Source organism: Primulina tabacum, chromosome 10 (assembly GCF_025594145.1).
Source record: "Primulina tabacum isolate GXHZ01 chromosome 10, ASM2559414v2, whole genome shotgun sequence".
Classification (NCBI taxonomy): Eukaryota; Viridiplantae; Streptophyta; class Magnoliopsida; order Lamiales; family Gesneriaceae; genus Primulina; species Primulina tabacum.
This window is the reverse complement of record NC_134559.1, coordinates 2,292,050-2,311,464: the sequence shown is the minus strand read 5'-3', so window position 1 is coordinate 2,311,464 and position 19,415 is coordinate 2,292,050. Positions and strand designations below refer to the sequence as shown.

The following is a 19,415-nucleotide window of genomic DNA, read 5'->3' as shown; positions in this document are numbered from 1 at the left end:
GCAACTTTAAGATCCCAGGTCGGATTTATTCGACGGCTTTTTTTGTTTGCTATCGTTTTCAGGTCACAACGGTTCCAAGGGACGAGTCCGAAATGAAGGAGCGACTCAATATATTAGGAATTGACGTCAAAACAAACGGTCAAGAAATTGAATCCAACAACGACCTGAAATTTCGTCACTTGTCTGTCTCCACATGCAAAATCCAACACTAAAGAGTAAAGACGAGTGCTATTAAACAATTGAAGTTCTCTAAGCATCAAATCATAAAAAACTAGCACTTAATTAATGAAGCCAGACAAGAAAAACAAAATCAGACAGATCTACATCAGAAGACGAGATAGGAAAACGAAGTAACTTCTGTAGACTTGGATTCTTGGGCAATCTTGTATACAAACATTAATATAAATCTATGAACTGTATGACAATAATAATAGCAACAATTTCCTCTTTGATTGGGGAAAAAAATAGACTTGAAACACTTGATTCAACACGATAAAAGAAGGGAAAAAAATTTCAATTCTTGAAGTGTAATTATTAATTGTTAAAAGCGTCACACCTGCGCCTAACCTCGCCGTTTCTTCCAGTCTTGACTCCGTACACACTCATCTTCTGTATTGCACTCACAAATGCCTCAAAGAATGCATTTTGATCTCTGGAATACAGCTCAACGTAGCCTCTAGTCCTCGGATCTGAGCTCAGGGAGTGGTCCGATGACATTAGTCCCAAACCCTTGTGCACGTTGCTGTAGTACACGTTGTCGAATTTATTGGGAGTCATTATATCGTTAAACACCGATAATGTCGGGTTTTTCTCGTAATCTGCGCAGGCATTTCTCAGTAACTTGGCGAAATTGTAGTTGTAAGAAGGGTCCGATTCCATCGTTCTGCTGTAGTTGTACAGAATGGAGCTGAACTCTTTGCAGTGAGAAAATCCGATGGTGTGGGCTCCGGATAATGCCACCATTTCTTGGATCGAAAATTCCTTGGACTGGAAAAGCTGGATTATTTGATCCATGGACATTGTGGGTCTTGGCAGATTTCCCTCCACATAGTCGGATTTAGAAGTTAGCGAATCCTTCCGGCCTAACTTGACAGTGTAAAAGGGTCCACCCATCATGACGACCAGATTCCGAGCGGATACGGCGAGAATATCAGCGCAGGAGACGACGCCAGGGCAGGAGAGCTCGAGGGCAGACTTGGCCCGCACAACAACGTCGAATCCGTCGCCAGGGAGGGAGAGGTTGATATCAGCTTCACGCTCGGCTTTGTTGAATGGGGTGGAGGAGATGAGGACGGAGGCGTCGCATCCGGTGACGAAGCAGTCGTGGAAGAATACCCGGAGAGCGGCGGCGGCGGTGGTGGGGGAGGTGATCTGCTTGTTTGTGGTGGTTTCTTCCATGATTTGGTCGAACTTGGGGCATGTTTGGGAGTAGTAGGTGGTGGAGAGGAGAGGTATGGAGTGGGAAGGGATGAGGCAAAGTGTCGTGAGCGAGAGCAGCAACACAAACACAAGCATAAGGGAAGCCATTAATGCTTCTGTGTGTTTGCTTAGTCTGATAATTAGAGAATTTGGAGCTGAGGGCAAGGAGGGCTTTTCACATTGGGATTGGGTGGAGACGGGGATTCACACGCGCCACCAATCACGGGTTGCGGGCTGACCAACATGGACTCGGGCTACGTGGTATCTACAAACAATAATGAATCGGCTCATTATTGTCGAAAATGAGGTAACAGGTTTTTTAACAAAACCATATGGTAGATCGGTCTAACTATGTGTACCCCCCATAAATTAATTCTCATAAAATACCCACAAATTAAAGATAATGATTATAATAATAATAACAATATCAAATAAATTTTATATTAATAAAATGAACAGCAATATTAGTACTATTAAAAATATAGATTGACAACATTTTCAAATAAATCAAAATGACCGGTTAAAACCATTTATTTTGGTTTGTATCCAAATTATTGGGAAAAAATTATAAATTCATGACCTTTTATTTAAAGAAATGTTAGTAAAAATGGATAATTTTTTTTATATAAAAATAATCAAAAGTTGACCTAGATCGTTCTTTTGAAAAATAAAATAGAATTTGAACTTTATCAAACAATTTTTTTTGAATTTAATCTAAGTTTTGCAATGCTAATATTTTTATCAAAATATCTCAATAAGAATGTATAATTTGAAACCCAAAAATTCGATTATATTTTATTTGTTAATAATAAAACAATCTATCAAATTTTAAATTCATATCTTAATTATTTACACATTTTTGATACAAAATATATTAAATTTCGAATGATATCATTATGCCGATTGATCTTCGAAACTTTTCATAATTAAAATGAAATACTATATAAAATATAACGATTTAATTAGAAATCTACGATGTTACTTCACTAAATAATAAAAATACGTTTAAAATATTTGAAAATCATGAATTTGAAATGAAATCAACCTAAAATCGATTTACACCATTTAAAACCTAATTTCTATGTTGATCAGATTGCTTACACCATTTACCAAGCAGCCGCTAGCCTTTACCATAAAATTACCAGTACGGTTACAGAGAACAAACAATACACACACGACTTGCGCTGTGACGACCCCCTAAGCGCCTAACTAAAATTTGACCATGGACCAAATACATGTATCTGTTTTTCATCATAATTTTGTACAAAACAAGATTATAGTTTTTTATCCATAAATTTAGATTGAACCAGATGAACCCAGAACCAAAACGATACGGATCCACCATTCCGTGAAGTCGATTCTTTCCAGCATTTTGAGTTATTTTATGTCACATTCAACTTCAATCTCACCAACTGCACACCATTGTAGGATATGCCAAAGATGAATAAAAAAAGACCCAACATGAAATCAAAGAAGAAAGAGAAGATAAATGAGATTTACCCTTGAGATGCACAGCTAAATTTGCTTGAGAATCAGCGTCAGTGTTGTATTCCTGATAACAAGATAACAAGAGAAAATAACTTATGGGCTAAGATGAGATTGATTGCATCCAAGAAAATAGAAACCAAATAAAATTCAATGTAGGTTAAGAGGAATGAAAGGCGTTGTTTTTTGTGTACCATATTTCACATAAATTTGTTAACATTTCACAAAGCGGACAACAGAAAAAAAAATGGTTAATGAGTAAACAGAAACACCGTTATAGGGAGGCACTGTAAATCTTTCATCAAGGTTGTTTGTAAATAGTGCAAACAGAATGAATACTGCCAGAGGAGTTAGAATTTGCAGGTGGGTGCGAAATTAATGTGTTCACATAACTATATTGATTTTGAAACATGGATGAGAAAGAAAGACAAGAGAAACTCTACTCAAATTATCAACACATATTAAACATACTCTTTCGATATGGCAGATTTCAAAAGACATAAACTGATCCTTCAGCTCTTTAGCCACCTTGCACAATTCAGCCATGTTCTGATTTTTTGTTTTCCAAAGACCCTGAACCTGTTTATGTGATAATTTAAAACAGGTAATGTAAGAGATAAAATGAACGAAGAACAATGTGTTCCGCATGTTCATATATTCGCAAGGTCAACACACAATTAAGACAGCATGGTTGATTAGTTCCTGATAGGTATATTCTTTTAATTTACCAACTTTGTTCTTCATCTGTATTCTTTTGGAATTTCAAAGAAAAAGACTGGAAATTTTTTTTGAGAAGAAACAATACCTGCATGCATACAAGTTTAGAGTCCCCTTGAACTCGTATGTGTTTGAACCCTTTTTGAAGAGCATATTTCAACCCCAAGATGGCACCTCGATATTCAGCAACATTATTAGTAGCGAGACCCACACCCTCACGCAATCGAAACACCTATCAAAATCCAATGTCGAAATACAATATCAGGCCCCATTTCAACTTAAAAGGGCGTCATAAGAAAGAATTAAATACTAATTACCATATTTCCATCTGCCGCCCGCAGCACAGCCCCTGCACCAGCTGGTCCAGGATTTCCCTTTGAAGCACCATCAAACTCGAGAATACAGGAACTCTGTAAATATAATGAAATGACAAGTGATTGGTGAAATTTTTTTGTGTTAGTGGGTAAATAATTAAGCTTTTGAGGGTTATGCCAAGAGAAATATCCGCCCAAACCATACAGCGGATATTCATGAATTTCTCTTATATAATTTTGTTTAAAAGATTGAGCTATGTTTAGATTGATGCAGCAGATATTGTTGCAATAAATTCACAAACAGGTCTAAATTTGAACCGTTCTGAACAAATCATTTAAGTCTTTCATGATTCAGAACCTTGAAGATGTGAAACAAACGAAGTACCAGGGTTGTGGACGTGTCGATGGAAACATATAATAAATAAACATATGGCGGAAACTTACACAATAAGAAGAAACAGGTTGAACTTGGAGAAAATTATCTAACTTGGAACTTTTTAGATGATGGTTTACAAATGAGGCAGATCCGGTAACCTCCTGCTGAGTTAGAGAGAGATTAAAATAAGAAAAGAGGAACATTCAGTTGGAAAATATCTGTACCAGCTGTTAAGTTCAAATCCAAGAATCAGATCAGCAGAATTACGATTATCATCACAATGAGGCATTATTACCCTAAAGCCCTGCTCATCCTCCGGGTTGAGCAATATAATAACACACAAAAACTCAAGATTTACATCTAATACTTGTGTTTCGTACTAAAGCAAGTGAAAAGACTACTAAACTTGAATATCTGATAGGCATGATATTGAATCAAATTCAATGAATTGAGAACAAAACTCAAATACAAGATACACAGTCAAAGTTCATTAAACCAGACTTTACTGCGTCTCCCACAATCAAACTAAAGCAACAAATTTATAGGAGACCAGGAACATATGAACAGCCAGCGCCATGATTAACTTAAAATTATAAGCAGCACTCCATGACATATTGGTCGATAAACAGTCTGGGTAATTGTGGCTGTTCCCAAAAGGATGCAAGAAAATATAAAAATAACGAAACTCTTCTACTAATACCCATGCAAAAGGTACCACTCACAAATAGACATGGAAAAAACAGAAAAAGTTTTATAGAAAAAAATGAAACACCATCTTTTCCTAAAAATACCGATTCATTGCACCAAATCATAATTCAAGAAATGGATTCCTACTAATTCAGTTCAGCAAGTACCTGTGGCCTCTTCTCCAAATGATTCTTGCTAGCAGCTTTATCTTTAGAATAATTTGGTTCCTGCAAAAAGTGATACTCATGATGCAAATATACAACACAACATAATATTTTCCTCAAAAGTCATTGATGTGCATGCAAAGCCAGCACAAATGAGCAATTTAACACAACATCAAATCACATTTGTAGATTTCTGACATACGGTTCCGTTCATGAATTAAATGCTTCCAATACGGAGCAGCTAAAATCAAAGCCACATAATTTCAACAATTGAACTGTTTAGCATAAACAGCATTCAACCAACGAATACCGCTAAAATATATAACGAATTGAAGAACTAAATACACAAATGAAGATATTCCAAAATAATCAACAATAAAAGAATGAAGACCACACAAATATATAATTAGATTAAGTGAACAATACACTTAAAATGACAACCATCGGGATTGATTACATCACAGTAATGCAAAATGAGATGTGTTTTGACCCAGAAAGTAACAGCAAACGGAATCAATCATTCAGAATAAACAAGAACTCACATTACAAATCAGAGAGCTTTAAAGTGTGACCTACAACTGTCAAATAAGAAAAATAAACAACTAACTGCCACAAAAGGAAGCTGAGAGAGCACCACGGTTAAAAAAGACTAGGCAAGATAGGCAGACATTCAGCAAAGCCAACAGAAGAAGCATTTTTTATGACACGGAAAGCGAAAATTGTTGGGGAAAACCAAGTACACTATTCAAAAAAGATTACTAAAACGTTAAAAAATACTCAATTTGTCTAAAAGGTCAAGAATCTAACACGAAAAGGGCATGTGACAAGTTGACCAAAAAGATCATCGTGGACATCACTGGCATTTATGGAATAAATAGCATTCCCAAGTCCGTGAGATGAAAGGTATTCTTCAGCTTCTTTAGACAGGCCAAAGCCTTTAAATACACTTACAGAAGGATCATTCACCTGAAAAATAGAACAACATACGGATAAAATGAAACCCAATAACAAAAAATCTACTTCGCAGCAAGGAAAACAATGGCAGACACGCAAGGAGCAATTTTCTGGAACGTCGCTACAATCGAAAGAATAAATCTTGGACAAATATGATCCTCACGAGGAAAAGTAGGAACACCCACGATAATTGTAAAGGATGTATATTAGAACGTTCAGTGGAAATGAACAACAAAAGTGAATATCTTCCCACCTGGTACTTTCTGGATTTTTTTTACAAAAAACAAAAAAAGTAAAGGAAAAGGAAATAAGTAAAATGCTGATACTGACGTAAATCGAGCTGAAAAAAAAAAGGTATGGTAAAGCACAGGAAATTAGTAAATTACAGAAGATCGGAGAACAGATTGAAGATCACTTATGCTTTTATACACCCCAACACTGTTGCCCTTCCGTACAACATAAAATGCATCCTTTTCATCGCCCATCGTTTCAAGCCGCTTCTGAAGTTCAATCGCTGCACCAATCAAAGTAATATAATCACACAGTATCAAAGATAAGTAAATGAAAACCCTAACAAGATGAAATGATTTAGCTGAAAACGGAAGGAAATCTGCAGAAAATCGCAAAACCAAAACTTTCTACTCGAACTCAGAAGAATGTAAACAAATGTATATCGTGGTGAACAGATCGAACAACATGAAAATCGGGGTAAAAACAGTGAAAAGATGACGAAAAGGCGAATACTTCTCACCAGTGATTCTCGGGTTTCAGAGTGCTGTCACGTCGAGAGAATGAAGCCAGACGAGTGCAACGGAAAAGTAACAATGAATGCACTACGCCCAGTAAATGAAGAGGATATATGGGCTTCTTGGCGGGAACATGTTTCGGTCTTCAAAGCCCAGACCATTTTCTATGAAGCCCAACGGTTTGGGGCCCAAAACTAGAATTAACTGTAATCTGGAATGAAATGTGACATTCAAGTTAAATAAAACAAATATATATGAAAAAATTACTTTTAATTTTGATTTTTTTATTTTTATTTTTGGTAGCATAAATATAGGGGATTATGCGTTACATATCCAACTTACATTATTAATACTATAAATTTGTTTCATATATAATTTTTTAACTCACATCGAATATAATAAACTGATTACCCGAGCAAATTTATTGGACTAATTAATATTGTAATTAATAGATAAGGGATGAAAATGTATGTCCTCTATGAATGAGATGAAAGCTAAAAAACTGATAAACGTGCTTCCAACATTTAAAAAAACGTTTTTAAATTTGCTTGTTTATTGTATTATTAACAAAAAACATACCGATTTTGATTACATTTACAACATTCCGCATTATTTGAACTGTTGAAGTAGCTCACATTTGATAAAACCACGCTCTAAAGTCTTCTCAATGGTTAATTTTGTTGGGATAACATGAATACTTGGAGTAACATTGCAGCAGAACATCTCAATTAATATATACAATGGAATAAAACAGACGCCAATATTTATAGTGATTCATCCCAAAATTGAGTTACGTTCACTCTAAAACTCTAAAAAAAATTACTTCTTTATTAATAATAAATAAGACAAGAGAATTGAAAATATAAAATATTTCATTAAGAACACTCTAATTTTAAGATTCATTTTCTTTCCACTGATCATAAATTACTTCCAAAGATAAACACGCTTTAAAAATCTCATACTAAAACCTCTTTTTCACTTCTACAATTATAGATGATATAATTTTGTGTTTTTTATGTGAGTTTGAAAGAATAATATATTAGTGTTTCTAAGTTCAGGGAATTAAACAAAAAAATAAAACAACATTGTTTACCTAATTAAACCAACAATTTTTTTCTTACTCAAATCATGTGTTAATAATTTGTCAAAATGTATTGTTTTTTTTTTTTTTTTTTAAATTTTGTCAAAATGTATTGTTGAATTCGAGCTTGAATGATAGCAAATGCGACACTATCAATAGTGTTTTGCTCTAATTGCATATAAATGGCTCGTGTTTGACCAAACATGGGTCGTTAGATCTTCATTCGATATCATCCTTCTGCGAAAATCGAATTTTTCGTACTTAACCCCTTTGATCGCAAATTTTTCTATAAGTATATATATCATATCAATGATTAGATAAACTATATCAAATACAACCTCTTCTCTTTTTTCTTTTTTTTCTCTACCATTACACTTCCTAATCTTTAACGGTACATAACTTGGTGGGCATGCAGATACAGTCCCGGAGGATAATTACCTTACAACCTATTCACCGTCGTTGCATTTCTTGCATAAAAACTAGTTGCAAGAATTCAGCTGGTTATTCATTTTCAATTATCTCTAGAGGGTCTCTTCAGCTTTGTGACTTCGTAACAAAGGATGCTTTAGGGTTGCCGAGGACGATTCCAAATCGCTTGTTTCATCGAACTCAACCATCTCCTCTTTGGCTTTGCCCCACATCACCGTGTAAAATCCAATGGCAATTACTGTTGCTCCGATGACACTGCAAAGCGTTCAATTTTTATTTTTTAAAAAATAAGGTGTAGCTAGATAACATGATATCAGCTCAATAATTCGACGAACGGGTTTGGGTTTTAAAAAAAATAAGGTGTAGCTAGATAACATGATATCAGCTCAATAATTCGACGAACGGGTTTGGGTTTTAGCCCCAAACCGTTGAAAACTTTTCATGTGGTTGGGTTTTGTCGAGCTAAATTTGGCAGTGCTTTCGAGAGATGTCTCGGCAGTAATGTTTATATTCAGATTACCTTCCTAGATAAAGAGTATCGCCTAGGATGATGACTCCCATGGCCGCAGCTATAGCGATGGAAAGTGGCTTAAACATAGCAACATAGACCGGCCCTCTCACGTGCAAGGCCCATGCATGAACAGCATTGTTTAAACAACAGCCAAATATTCCCTGTTCGAAGCTCATTCGATTAAAAAAAGTTCACAAAATCAGAGAAGAATAATCATATCGGCCAATATGAATTAGATAGTGTGTCAATTTGATACTAACGGAGCATAGGTAAGAGGCCAATGCGACACTAGGCGTGATCTTCCATTTGCTGGAATCTGGTTCCACGAAGAATCCAACAATACCACCCAGAATGCTCACGCATAAGGTATAGGAGAAGATTAGTGTCAGCTCTGCTGGATATTCCTTCAAAATTTGAGTCTGGCACATTCACAATAAACCATTTAATCCCGAGACTCGTAAGTTTGCCAAGACAGAACAATACTAGAATTGAAAAGTTTATTTTATTAGTAGTTGTAGGAATATAAGGATTCGAAGGGGTGGCTCGTACCATGACAATGTACCAGAGGGGGACCAGAGAGTACTCGACGGCAAGAAATAGACTGCCAATCGTCCAATTTGATTGCAAGGAACTCAAAATTTGACGATGTAGTGAAACGCGAGAGTAGTTTGTGTAAGGAAATAAGATCGGGCCCTTGTACAAAGTCACCACGAAGGCTCCTGATATTGAGACCATTGAGCCAATTATTTTGGCCTTGCTACTCGTGCTTGATAACTTCACCTTCTCCATCCTGCAAAAATATCCCAAACCACTTTCCAACACCATTATCGAATGATGTACTTCGTGGAAAAGATCGGACCACAACGTTACTTTTCATTTTTGGGAAAAATTTTACTGAGGTGGATTTGGATTTTAAGTATCGTACGTAACCTTCAAAATATAGATACACAACCATTGCTTGTATATATATCCATATGGTTAGCTAACAATTCACGTTAAAAAAAATAATGCCAAAGAAAAAAAGCTAGTGCTTGGTATCACGTAACCCATGAATGATCAATTATTGAATTTTAAAGAAGAGATAAAAACGACCGCAAATTAATAATAATAATATAAATCCCTGCACGATGATAAAGAAAAAGAAAAGCTGAAAAGGGAGAGGAAGTGACAGAACCTGAAAATGATGGCAAGAACAAAAGTAAAGGCCGGGACCAAGTTGCTCATCGCCGAAGCAAGCGTCGGAGAACTGTAATTGATTCCGGTGTATCCCATTATCTGCGAAGTATACCTGCATTCACCGGGAAAAAAAGTACTTTTAAAACGATTATTTGGTTAAATTGTAAGTTGATTTCACCAATTAATCCATGAATAATTTGGCACACCCGATGATTCCGAGGAGAACGATTTTGATCAGTATGGAGAAATTCAACGGTGGTAGAGCTCGTGATCTGAATGATTCACGCCAAATTTATCGATCAAAAGTCAACCATGACATTAAAAACAAGCAACCGGATTAATACAGTCAAAAGAGAGAAATTGAGCACACAGCCGACCGGCGCGATAAGAACGGCGACGGGAGGAGAACCAGAGCTGCGACGGCGTATGCGTAAACCACAAAGACGTGGCGGCTCATGCCGCGGAGAGTGGCGAGCTTGTAGAGTGTGTTGAGGCCGACGTTGGTACACTCCATGGCCACTATCGCCGTAAACGGCAGTACCTCCCTGTAGCAGAAGCTGCTGGGGTTCCGTGCTCCTCCGCTTCTCGCCATGTCCTCCGCTGCTTTGTATTGTGGCTTCCACGCTGCTCGAAACAATTGCTTGTTTGAGTATAACAGTGTGATGGGGAGTGGTGGACGAAGGATTGATGTAATTTGCAAGCAACCATTCGGACAATATCGTGTCGTGCTTTTAATGCCAAATTGCAATTTTAATTTTGTTTCACTACTTATTATCAAACTTGTCCAAATTTGGTTTCGTGCTAAAATTCTTATTAAATCGTGCCAGAAATTTTATTTTGAAATTTTTAAATAATATATTTAAATTTTATGATAAGAAAGCAACATTTTTAAAACATGCCTACCTTTTATTTACAACAATCATTTCGTTCCATCAAATATATATACGTTGAAGGCAAAAATTTGTGTGAAACGGTCTCACAAGTCGTATTTTGTGAGACGGATCTCTTATTTAGATTATTCATAAAAAAATATTAATCTTTATGCTAAGAATATTGTTTTTTTATCATGAATATCGGTAGGGTTGACCCGTCTCACAGATAAAGATTCGTGAGACAATCTTACAAGAGATCTAATCTTCGTTAAATTATGATTATAATTAATTTTATTGATTGATATAATAAATTATATTACTTTTCAATTTTTATATATCTGAAATCTTTTAAATAATATGATAACATAAATTATTTATTATTTTTCTTGTTCGAAAATGGTACCTTTATGATAATTTTTTTTATAGTTTATATGACACAAAGGTCACAGGGTTAGACCTAATTACAATGAATAAAATATATTGTAAATTATGTACGGAGGTGCTCGATTGATAGTAAGAAATATTTATTGGGCTTTACCTGGATTTAATTGAATAAAACTTTTAGCCCGGTCTAAAATGAGGCCCAATAGTCTAGGGCCCTACAACTCTCAGTTGAAGATCGATAATCTTATCCGGAGAGTGAGGTTGACTAAATTATGCGCATGATGTTCGATTCGACACACGCCGTGGCTTGGATTTTCCCGGATTTTTTTAATCTTATCTTTTTTCTCTCCAATCGTTTTCTCACAGCCTGTCTTCTTTTATCCAAGATCCCGATGTTGTTTCTAATCTTTTGCTGAAAAAGTGGGAACTAAGTTTTTTTCATCAATGGCAGCAATGATTTCATCCCACCGTTGTCCATCTTCACATTTAACAGCCACCACAAAGTTTATTGCCCATAAGGTTCCACCTAAGTGTGGCAAGCTTTCATCTTTATGTAATTCTTCGACCCGGCTGTTTACGCCTCTTTGTTCTTCTCAAAAGCCAAGTTCGTTTCTCCCTGCAGATGAACAGGCAAGCTCGTATACATGTTTCATAGATTTCTTGTGGGGGATGGATTGTGAATGATCATATTGGTGTGTGTAGTCTTTGCTAGAAATTTGAAGTTTAAAATATGGGTTTGATGTGCTTTATGTTTTGCAGAGAGATGGGTTTTCTGCAATAAAAAAATGTGCCATTTCTGTAGCACTTGCGGTTGGGTTGGTTACGGGTGCTCATGCATTGGGATGGCCAGAAATGGCTAGTGCCAAAGCTGTTTTTCCAGCATTGCCAGATGTTTCGGTTCTGATTTCGGGGCCGCCGATTAAGGACCCTGGAGCATTGTTGAGGTATGCATTACCTATTGACAATAAGGCGATTCGGGAGGTTCAGAAGCCACTTGAAGATATTACTGAAAGTTTGAAGATTGCAGGTGTCAGGGCCCTTGATCTTGTGGAAAGAGTGAGAAACCTCAATTGTTTATATGGTCTTGTTCATCGTTTGTCGTATTATGAAATTAAGATTTCGTGTTTATAGGCGTTCTTACAATTTCCACAATGTATAATAATGTTTTGACTTTTAGCACTTGCTTGAGCTGTAGAATGTGAGGCAGGCATCAATGAATCTCAAGCAAGGTAGAACCTTGATTGTCCAAGGTCTCGCAAAGTCAAAGGTTGACGTTGGGGTTGAATTGCTCAACAAGCTGGAAGCAGGAATCGAGGAGCTTCAACAAATTGTGCAGGACAGGAATCGCGATGCTGTTGCACCTAAGCAGAAGGAGTTGCTTACCTATGTTGGGGGGTGAGACATGAAATCTTTGTTTCTCAACCATTCATATGGAACACGAAACTGATTCCAAACATTTAGATTTATTGAGAATCCTATGGTTCTGTTACGATGCTTGTATTAACATAAATAGGAGATCTGTTCGCTCTTAAACTCAATTGTTTCTTATCCTGTTTCATGTCATAGATAAATTAACATGTTGGCTATTTTGGAATCCTGCTTGGTCATGGCGTTCATGTCGATCCCATCATCTCACATTCAAGTTTCATGTTAACCCTTTTTCCGTCAATGTAAGAAAAGTGATGCATATATCCAAAAGGTTCTAGTTTTATGTCACATAGTTTGAATCTGAGTTCATTTGGCTTTGTACAGGGGATTTTTTGTGGGTGCTGTCCTTTTAGGAAATCTATCTTTATGGGATTTCTTATTAGAGAACTGCTGATAACCCGAACCTTATCGATTTCCAAAGGTCTAGAAACGGGAATAAGTTGAAGACAAGAAGTTTCCAAAAATAAGTTATTCTTATTTAAACCCTTGTCATTGACTGCAGCTGAGATCTTCCTGGGGCGTTGGGTTTCTGCAGTGTTGAAGAGGATATGGTGGATGGCTTTCCATATGAAGTGCCTGATGAATATAAAGATATGCCACTACTGAAGGGGAGGGCTACTGTCAATATGAAGGTCAAGTTGAAGAACAATCCTAACATGAATGAATGCATATTCCGTATTATTTTGGATGGTTATAACGCCCCTGTAACTGCTGGAAACATGCTGGATTTGGTTGAAAGGCATTTCTACGACGGCATGGAGATTCAGCGAGGTAAAAAATGGGTTAAGAAAGTTAATTCTGTTATAACCATGCCATTATATACATTGTTTTTGTGATGCTCAATATGATATTTCTGTTTCTTTTGTAGCGGATGGCTTTGTAGTCCAAACAGGAGATCCTGATGGTCCCGCAGAGGGTTTTGTTGATCCCAGTACGGGAAAAACCCGCACAGTTCCTCTCGAAATTATGGCGAAGGGAGAAAAGGCTCCGTTCTACGGAGAGACTCTGGAAGTAAGTTTGTTATTCACAGAGCCCCTATAAAAATCCACACGTCTCCTGTAAGAAATTTAAGAAATGTCTTTCTTGACAGGAACTTGGTCTATACAAGGCCCAAACAAAGCTTCCGTTTAATGCATTTGGAACTATGGCCATGGCTCGAGAGGTGAGTTGTGACTTCTGATCCATCAGCATTGTACCCAAAATCCAGTTTTAGAGAGGTGGTGAACTAGTGAGATGATTCAATGGAATTTTGGGTTTTTGGGTGGGTGATGAATTTCACTTTTTTCGAAAAAATTAGCCAATTTTTTTTTGGGAGGCAGATGTAGTGTATCCAGTCTTTTATCTCGGGTTTTTAGTATAAAATGTTCCCAAAGTCATTCCATGCTTGGTTTTGACTACAGGAATTCGAGAACAATTCGGGTTCAAGCCAGGTATTTTGGCTGTTGAAAGAGAGTGAACTAACTCCTAGCAATGCCAACATACTGGATGGTCGCTACGCGGTGTTTGGGTATGTAATAGAAAACGAGGATATTTTGGCGGATGTAAAGGTTGGAGATGTAATAGAATCCATGCAAGTTGTGGCAGGCCTGGAAAATCTTGTAAATCCCAGCTACAAGATTGCTGGATAGATCACATGTTTGGGCTATCGATTTAAGGATCCTCTGAAAAGACATGAACTTCCTTTCTATTGAGCAATGCCCGTATTCTGTCGTAATGATTCAGTAAATTTTGTGAATGGTGTATTGAATTTATTTTGAGAAACATCGTAGGATTAATCCAGTTTTTAGAGTCATCGAGTGGTCAATTTCAATGGTTTGAAGTAGATTCAAAGTGTATCGAGTTACTTGAATAAAAATTTCAGAAAAAGAAATATATTGTGGTCTTATAAAATTAGTGGTTGAATATTCTTCTAAAAAAAGATAAGGATGTAATTCTTAGTTAATTAATATTTGAAAACGATGACATTTATATCAGAACTGAGCAAGTTTACAGACTACATAGATAACCAATGAACCATTATTAAAGATTAACATATTCCTCTGTTGGTTCTCCTGCATCACTCGTTCATTCGTTTGGCTGTGTGAACATGTCCAGATTTTTTTTGTTCGTTTTTTCCTTGGTGACTGTAAGATGGACACGAGCCATATGATTCGGGGTATGTGAGGAAGAATTGGAATACAAGGCCATTACGAACTTGAAAATTGGAACACGAAATGATTCATTGGGAGGCCCTTTGAGTCTAGTGCACAGTAAGAAATGGAGAGCACGGTTTGAAGAAATCAACAGATGTTCACTGAAAGCTTATTTTGTTGTCAAAGACTGCATGTTGATACTATCAATGAAAACAGATGTTCAGAGAATCGGAGAACTTTGTTGTTTCATTGACTAGACTGACTTTTCTAGTCGTCTCGTATTTATAGACTCCTCTGTTTGTTGCTAATTGAGCTTATGACTTACTAGGTTTCGATTGACATATTTACTAAATGTGAAAATAAAGATTTTTATATTTATATCGTTTGATACATGAGATGATACGTAGGACATAAATATGATAAATCAATATATATGAATAACATAATGAATCATGAATCCAATTATTTGTAAAACTTGAACTAAACATTCGATTAAACGAGAAATTATAATCATTTAATACATCATCTTTAGTACTGAACGATGTCTAATGTAGTAAAGGATTAATAACTTAAATGATAACGTAAAAAGGATTAATAACTTGTAAATATAATAGCAGGTAAATGAATTAGTTCACACAAGCATATTGTGGTGCCCAATTCATAGAGTCCTCCTCCTTTAGATTGTCTGAGCCTTTTGATTTGATTTCTTTCCTTTTTTTTTTATTTGGAGTCCACGCACCAGCAGTAGTAATCAGATCTTGAGATCTCCAACATCTTTTCTGGGGTCATTCTCTCAAGCTCGTTCTGCCTTGATGATGCAAAATTGTTTCGATTCTGCGGGTCTGAAGCTAAGGGGTAGTCTTCCACTTTATGAATTTGTGATCTCATTTTCACATACAACCTCATTGTTGCGACACAGTCTTCATAAGGATCTTGTACACCAGTTTGAATGTCGTACCTATACGTACATAACGTTCACTCTCTGGAGAGTAAGGATTGCAACAAATCAACTGATTAAGCATGTTTAAAGCTTCTCACCCAAGGTGTGCTTTCGTGATATATTTCAGTGAGTTGCTGAGCTTGCTTGTTTTCATCAGTGGCGGATATTTTGCTGTATCCCTGTACAAAGAGTCGCAAGACTAAAAATACTGTCATATATCAATGGTTAATCACACAACTTCAAGACATTGGATAGGCATTAAGGTAGATCAACACAATTTTCAACCTTGGAGTTTGGAAGGCCTCAATGCTAGAATCATTTTACTATTCTAAACGACACACCCAAGTTGTAACGATTGGAGAAAACTAAAGTCTTTTCTTTACAAGTCTATGTTCATAATACTCTGCAATCATGTATTTTAAGGAGCCCTTTAATCTTCTGATGATTAATTTCAAGAAACTGATCTCATCGAGGTTAGGCATCTATATGATATGATATTTTTCTCGTGTGTTTTCACCTGAGCAAGCATTACTATAACTTTTTATTCAAAAACTAAGAATAAGCTCTGATTCTTTTGGCTACTTTACTTGTGGACTTTATCTTTTATTATATATTGATTTCGGTTTCTGGATTTTTGAATTGTCTCATGGGCCATCAATGAGATCCTTTTTGTTTTGTCTACCTTTTGCCTTTTACATCTAAGACTCCTGTGGACTTTATCAAAGAATTTTATACGGTCTCGTGATATTCAAGCCTGCAAGGTTTAGGGCCTAAAGGTAAAGGTTTATAGCTTAATGGTGAAATCTTGTGAAATCCAAAAAATACCGAGTATGACATATGATGACATAAAAGCCTTTAACAGTGTGCTGGCTCAGCTGAAATTGCTTGCCTGATCAATAAAGTTGGATACTCCACTTCCAGGCATTTGAGATCATGATCTAGACCATGGCCTACAAGGATTCTGGATTTTCCACCTCTAAAGCGGATCTGCCATATTGGTTCACCATTGCATAGATAATCCTGAATTTTTCGCTGAACTTGTTTGAGAGGCATTGCGTCCCTCAGATGTTCCGGCCGTATCCCTGTTGTTTCATACCTGAAGAAATTCAATAATTCAGATACTGTTGGAATTTACTGTTGACATCGTATTTAGTTGGGGCATAAATCTTTAACCTGTAGTTTGTGACTGGAAGCTGTGGCCTGACATACGTATGAAAGATTATCTTTTCATCCTCATCAATGAGGCAAACCCTCGCGCAAAGATTCAAGGATCCATCACTGCCGCCGCCAACCATTTTGCATGCCAGAGCAACAGCTTTTCCTCTGCAATTATCAGTCCTTAAATCGTCTTGGATGCCTAAGTTAGCCATCCTACGTAGCAAGTCCTGGAAATGCTTTCAGGATTAATTTTTATATAATTTGTATGAAAAGGAGATAGAGATATATGATTGTTACATTATTTTGGCGTGTGAATTGGCATGTCTGCTGATGTAGCCGAATAGCATACCGGTTGTCAAGGATATTTAAACAAAGTTCACAGCCCTGTTCCTTGAATACCTTTTCACATTCTGCCTTTGGCAATGGTCCTAAAAGATATACACACATCTGTTGACTTTAAATTCAAACTGAAACGTATCATAGCATTTGAGAGTTTGAAGAATACCAATTAGATGCTCTCTGAGAGATTCAAATGACCGACAATGCTTTTTACAAATTCCACACATAGGTTCATGATTTGAATGATACGAAGTCCTCATATGCTCAACCAGATGCTCCATTTTGTTGAACTGTCTATAGCATCCAGCACATTTGTTCCTGACGAGCAAATATCTAGTGATTTAGGCATCTTTCAAGAGTATTCCCTTCTATCAGGTAAATATTATTGTAGATTCATGGAATCCACTACCTGTTGAAGGTAACTGATCATTGTTATCATTGCATCAAAGTGTCATACTTACCTTAGATTCTCAGAAGTCTCATATCTGCTTTCCATGATTATCCGATCAACGTCCGGCCAAAATAGTGTCTAACTTGAGAACTTGGAGCAATTGAGGAAGAGAGTAACAATATGAAAGGTATTTATACATGCCGCCCTAGGTTCGAAAGAATCTCCTAGGTCCTTAATTACACCATTAGTTGTGTAAATGCTGGTCTCCTCTTCTTGGGCTCTCACCGGCTTGTACCACTCACCACTGGCTAACCTAAAAACCTACTGGCAACCCAAATGCCTTGGGAACCCATATTATGAGTTGCTAGAATATTTCTGATCACCATGCCATAATCTCCTTCTTCCACATTGTAATATTGGCAATTTGCCCTTGATTTTTCTATGAAAATGCTTTTCGTTTGCCATTTTTATTGAGTTAATGTAAAGTTATTAATGTCTTGGTGGATTCTTTTGGTTTAAAGTAAGAATAACAGGCGGTGCCAATGTATTCTTGTTAACATACTGAAAATGTTGTCAAGTAGTGTGTTTTATGATGCATTCAGTTCTTCATTACATTTACGTGATCTATGCAGCAATTCAATTTTGTGCTGCTGCATGTTACCAATCATAAATAGTCTTCTCAGCAAAGTGTTCCATGATGTGTGGTAAAGGCTCAAGCAAATGTGAAGTGATGCACTTCAGAAGAGTATCAATACATCAAAGTGAGATCTTTTCTTTACACTAGCAATGTGTGTGCCATTTCAGCAAAAGCAATGGAGACTCGGATGAATGTATTAAATTGGCTGATGGCAGGTAATCTTTTCTAGAACCCACCTGAAAAAATAATTATTTTTTATGGTTGTATAATCCAAATTAATCAAATTCGGAGAGAGCCAGGTTGAGGTGTATGAAAGACCATCTTTTGACTGAAATGGGGCCATGATTTTAGATGTGCTGTGGAAAAAGACATCCTTGTGGAATATAAGGATTCTAGTCCACTTTCATAGTTCTAATTCCATGCAACAACTCATCTTTTTTCCCCAAACATTTCTTATTTTTTAATCACTCATTCCATATGGAGTATGGCAATTTTACAGTTATTAGAGACCTGCTCCCGTTGGCCGACCAAATAGCTATCAATTCCCACACCAAGTTTTACTACGTGCTGCTTTAGTTCACCCAGAAAACGGAAGAGTAAGCCATGCAAGTGGTGGCTAGTCCATAGCTTCTGTAATTCTTTGTTCATATTTCATCTCATGGCTGTAATGAATTCCTTGAGCATTAATGGTGTCTATCAAATTGCATGTTCGAGGTTTAAAGGAAATCTCTACTGCATTTGAGAATTATAGCCCAAATATTCTGTTAACACAGTCTAATCTATTCTATTTTTAGATTTTATGCAGATTTTTAATACGATGCGATTGATATGGTCATCTTGTTCTTTCTTTAGGCCTAGATTGGCATGACACGATGAGCTGGAAATGGAATTAGTATTCTCAGTTCATTCCCTAAGCCTATTATTTATATGACCAGAGAATAAGAATGCGCTTTCAAGATAAATGACTATTCCCAAATTCATGGGATTGGTTGGTATTAGATATTCCCTTTCTCCCAATTTTTTTTATTTTTTTTTACCTTTCCCTATTTTTATTTTTTAAAATCTTGTAATAATA

The 19,415-nt window shown here is 36.4% G+C and overlaps 5 protein-coding genes across 7 annotated transcripts; 1 reads left to right on the top strand and 4 right to left on the bottom strand.

Annotated features, from left to right (window-relative positions):
• Nucleotides 1–340: 340 nt before the first annotated feature.
• Nucleotides 341–1,617, bottom strand: LOC142506102 (peroxidase 31-like). Its single transcript, XM_075619249.1, has one exon. It carries the CDS (start codon nt 1,525–1,527, stop codon nt 535–537), a length of 993 nt encoding a protein of 330 aa, XP_075475364.1. The 5' UTR covers nt 1,528–1,617; the 3' UTR covers nt 341–534.
• A 907-nt stretch (nt 1,618–2,524) lies between these two features.
• LOC142505772 (uncharacterized) lies at nt 2,525–6,977 on the bottom strand. Of its 3 annotated transcripts, none has more exons than XM_075618882.1 (10): nt 6,861–6,977; nt 6,503–6,630; nt 5,970–6,128; nt 5,166–5,225; nt 4,380–4,475; nt 3,939–4,031; nt 3,710–3,853; nt 3,376–3,483; nt 2,920–2,971; nt 2,525–2,831 (listed from the first exon to the last, which is right to left on the bottom strand). In XM_075618882.1, the coding sequence occupies exons 2-10, from the start codon at nt 6,599–6,601 to the stop codon at nt 2,797–2,799; spliced, it is 846 nt and encodes a 281-aa protein (XP_075474997.1). In that variant the 5' UTR covers nt 6,602–6,630; nt 6,861–6,977; the 3' UTR covers nt 2,525–2,796. The 3 variants fall into 3 exon arrangements, with proteins under 3 accessions (XP_075474997.1, XP_075474999.1, XP_075474998.1); XM_075618884.1 differs by having other exon boundaries at nt 4,380–4,472; XM_075618883.1 differs by having other exon boundaries at nt 6,868–6,925.
• Nucleotides 6,978–8,278: 1,301 nt separating this feature from the next.
• On the bottom strand, nt 8,279–10,796 carry LOC142505761 (WAT1-related protein At3g28050-like). Its single transcript, XM_075618869.1, has 7 exons — nt 10,437–10,796; nt 10,266–10,331; nt 10,058–10,171; nt 9,433–9,673; nt 9,144–9,302; nt 8,893–9,044; nt 8,279–8,627 (listed from the first exon to the last, which is right to left on the bottom strand). The coding sequence occupies exons 1-7, from the start codon at nt 10,649–10,651 to the stop codon at nt 8,465–8,467; spliced, it is 1,110 nt and encodes a 369-aa protein (XP_075474984.1). The 5' UTR covers nt 10,652–10,796; the 3' UTR covers nt 8,279–8,464.
• An 821-nt stretch (nt 10,797–11,617) lies between these two features.
• Nucleotides 11,618–14,615, top strand: LOC142505235 (peptidyl-prolyl cis-trans isomerase CYP38, chloroplastic-like). The gene is made up of 7 exons (XM_075618125.1): nt 11,618–11,945; nt 12,075–12,371; nt 12,511–12,710; nt 13,279–13,514; nt 13,612–13,754; nt 13,834–13,905; nt 14,144–14,615. The coding sequence occupies exons 1-7, from the start codon at nt 11,760–11,762 to the stop codon at nt 14,369–14,371; spliced, it is 1,362 nt and encodes a 453-aa protein (XP_075474240.1). The 5' UTR covers nt 11,618–11,759; the 3' UTR covers nt 14,372–14,615.
• A 781-nt stretch (nt 14,616–15,396) lies between these two features.
• Nucleotides 15,397–18,309, bottom strand: LOC142506098 (RNA exonuclease 4-like). The gene is made up of 7 exons (XM_075619247.1): nt 17,774–18,309; nt 17,479–17,630; nt 17,271–17,401; nt 16,989–17,200; nt 16,705–16,911; nt 15,914–15,994; nt 15,397–15,833 (listed from the first exon to the last, which is right to left on the bottom strand). Exons 1-7 carry the CDS (start codon nt 17,806–17,808, stop codon nt 15,596–15,598), a joined length of 1,056 nt encoding a protein of 351 aa, XP_075475362.1. The 5' UTR covers nt 17,809–18,309; the 3' UTR covers nt 15,397–15,595.
• Between the last annotated feature and the right edge of the window lie 1,106 nt (nt 18,310–19,415).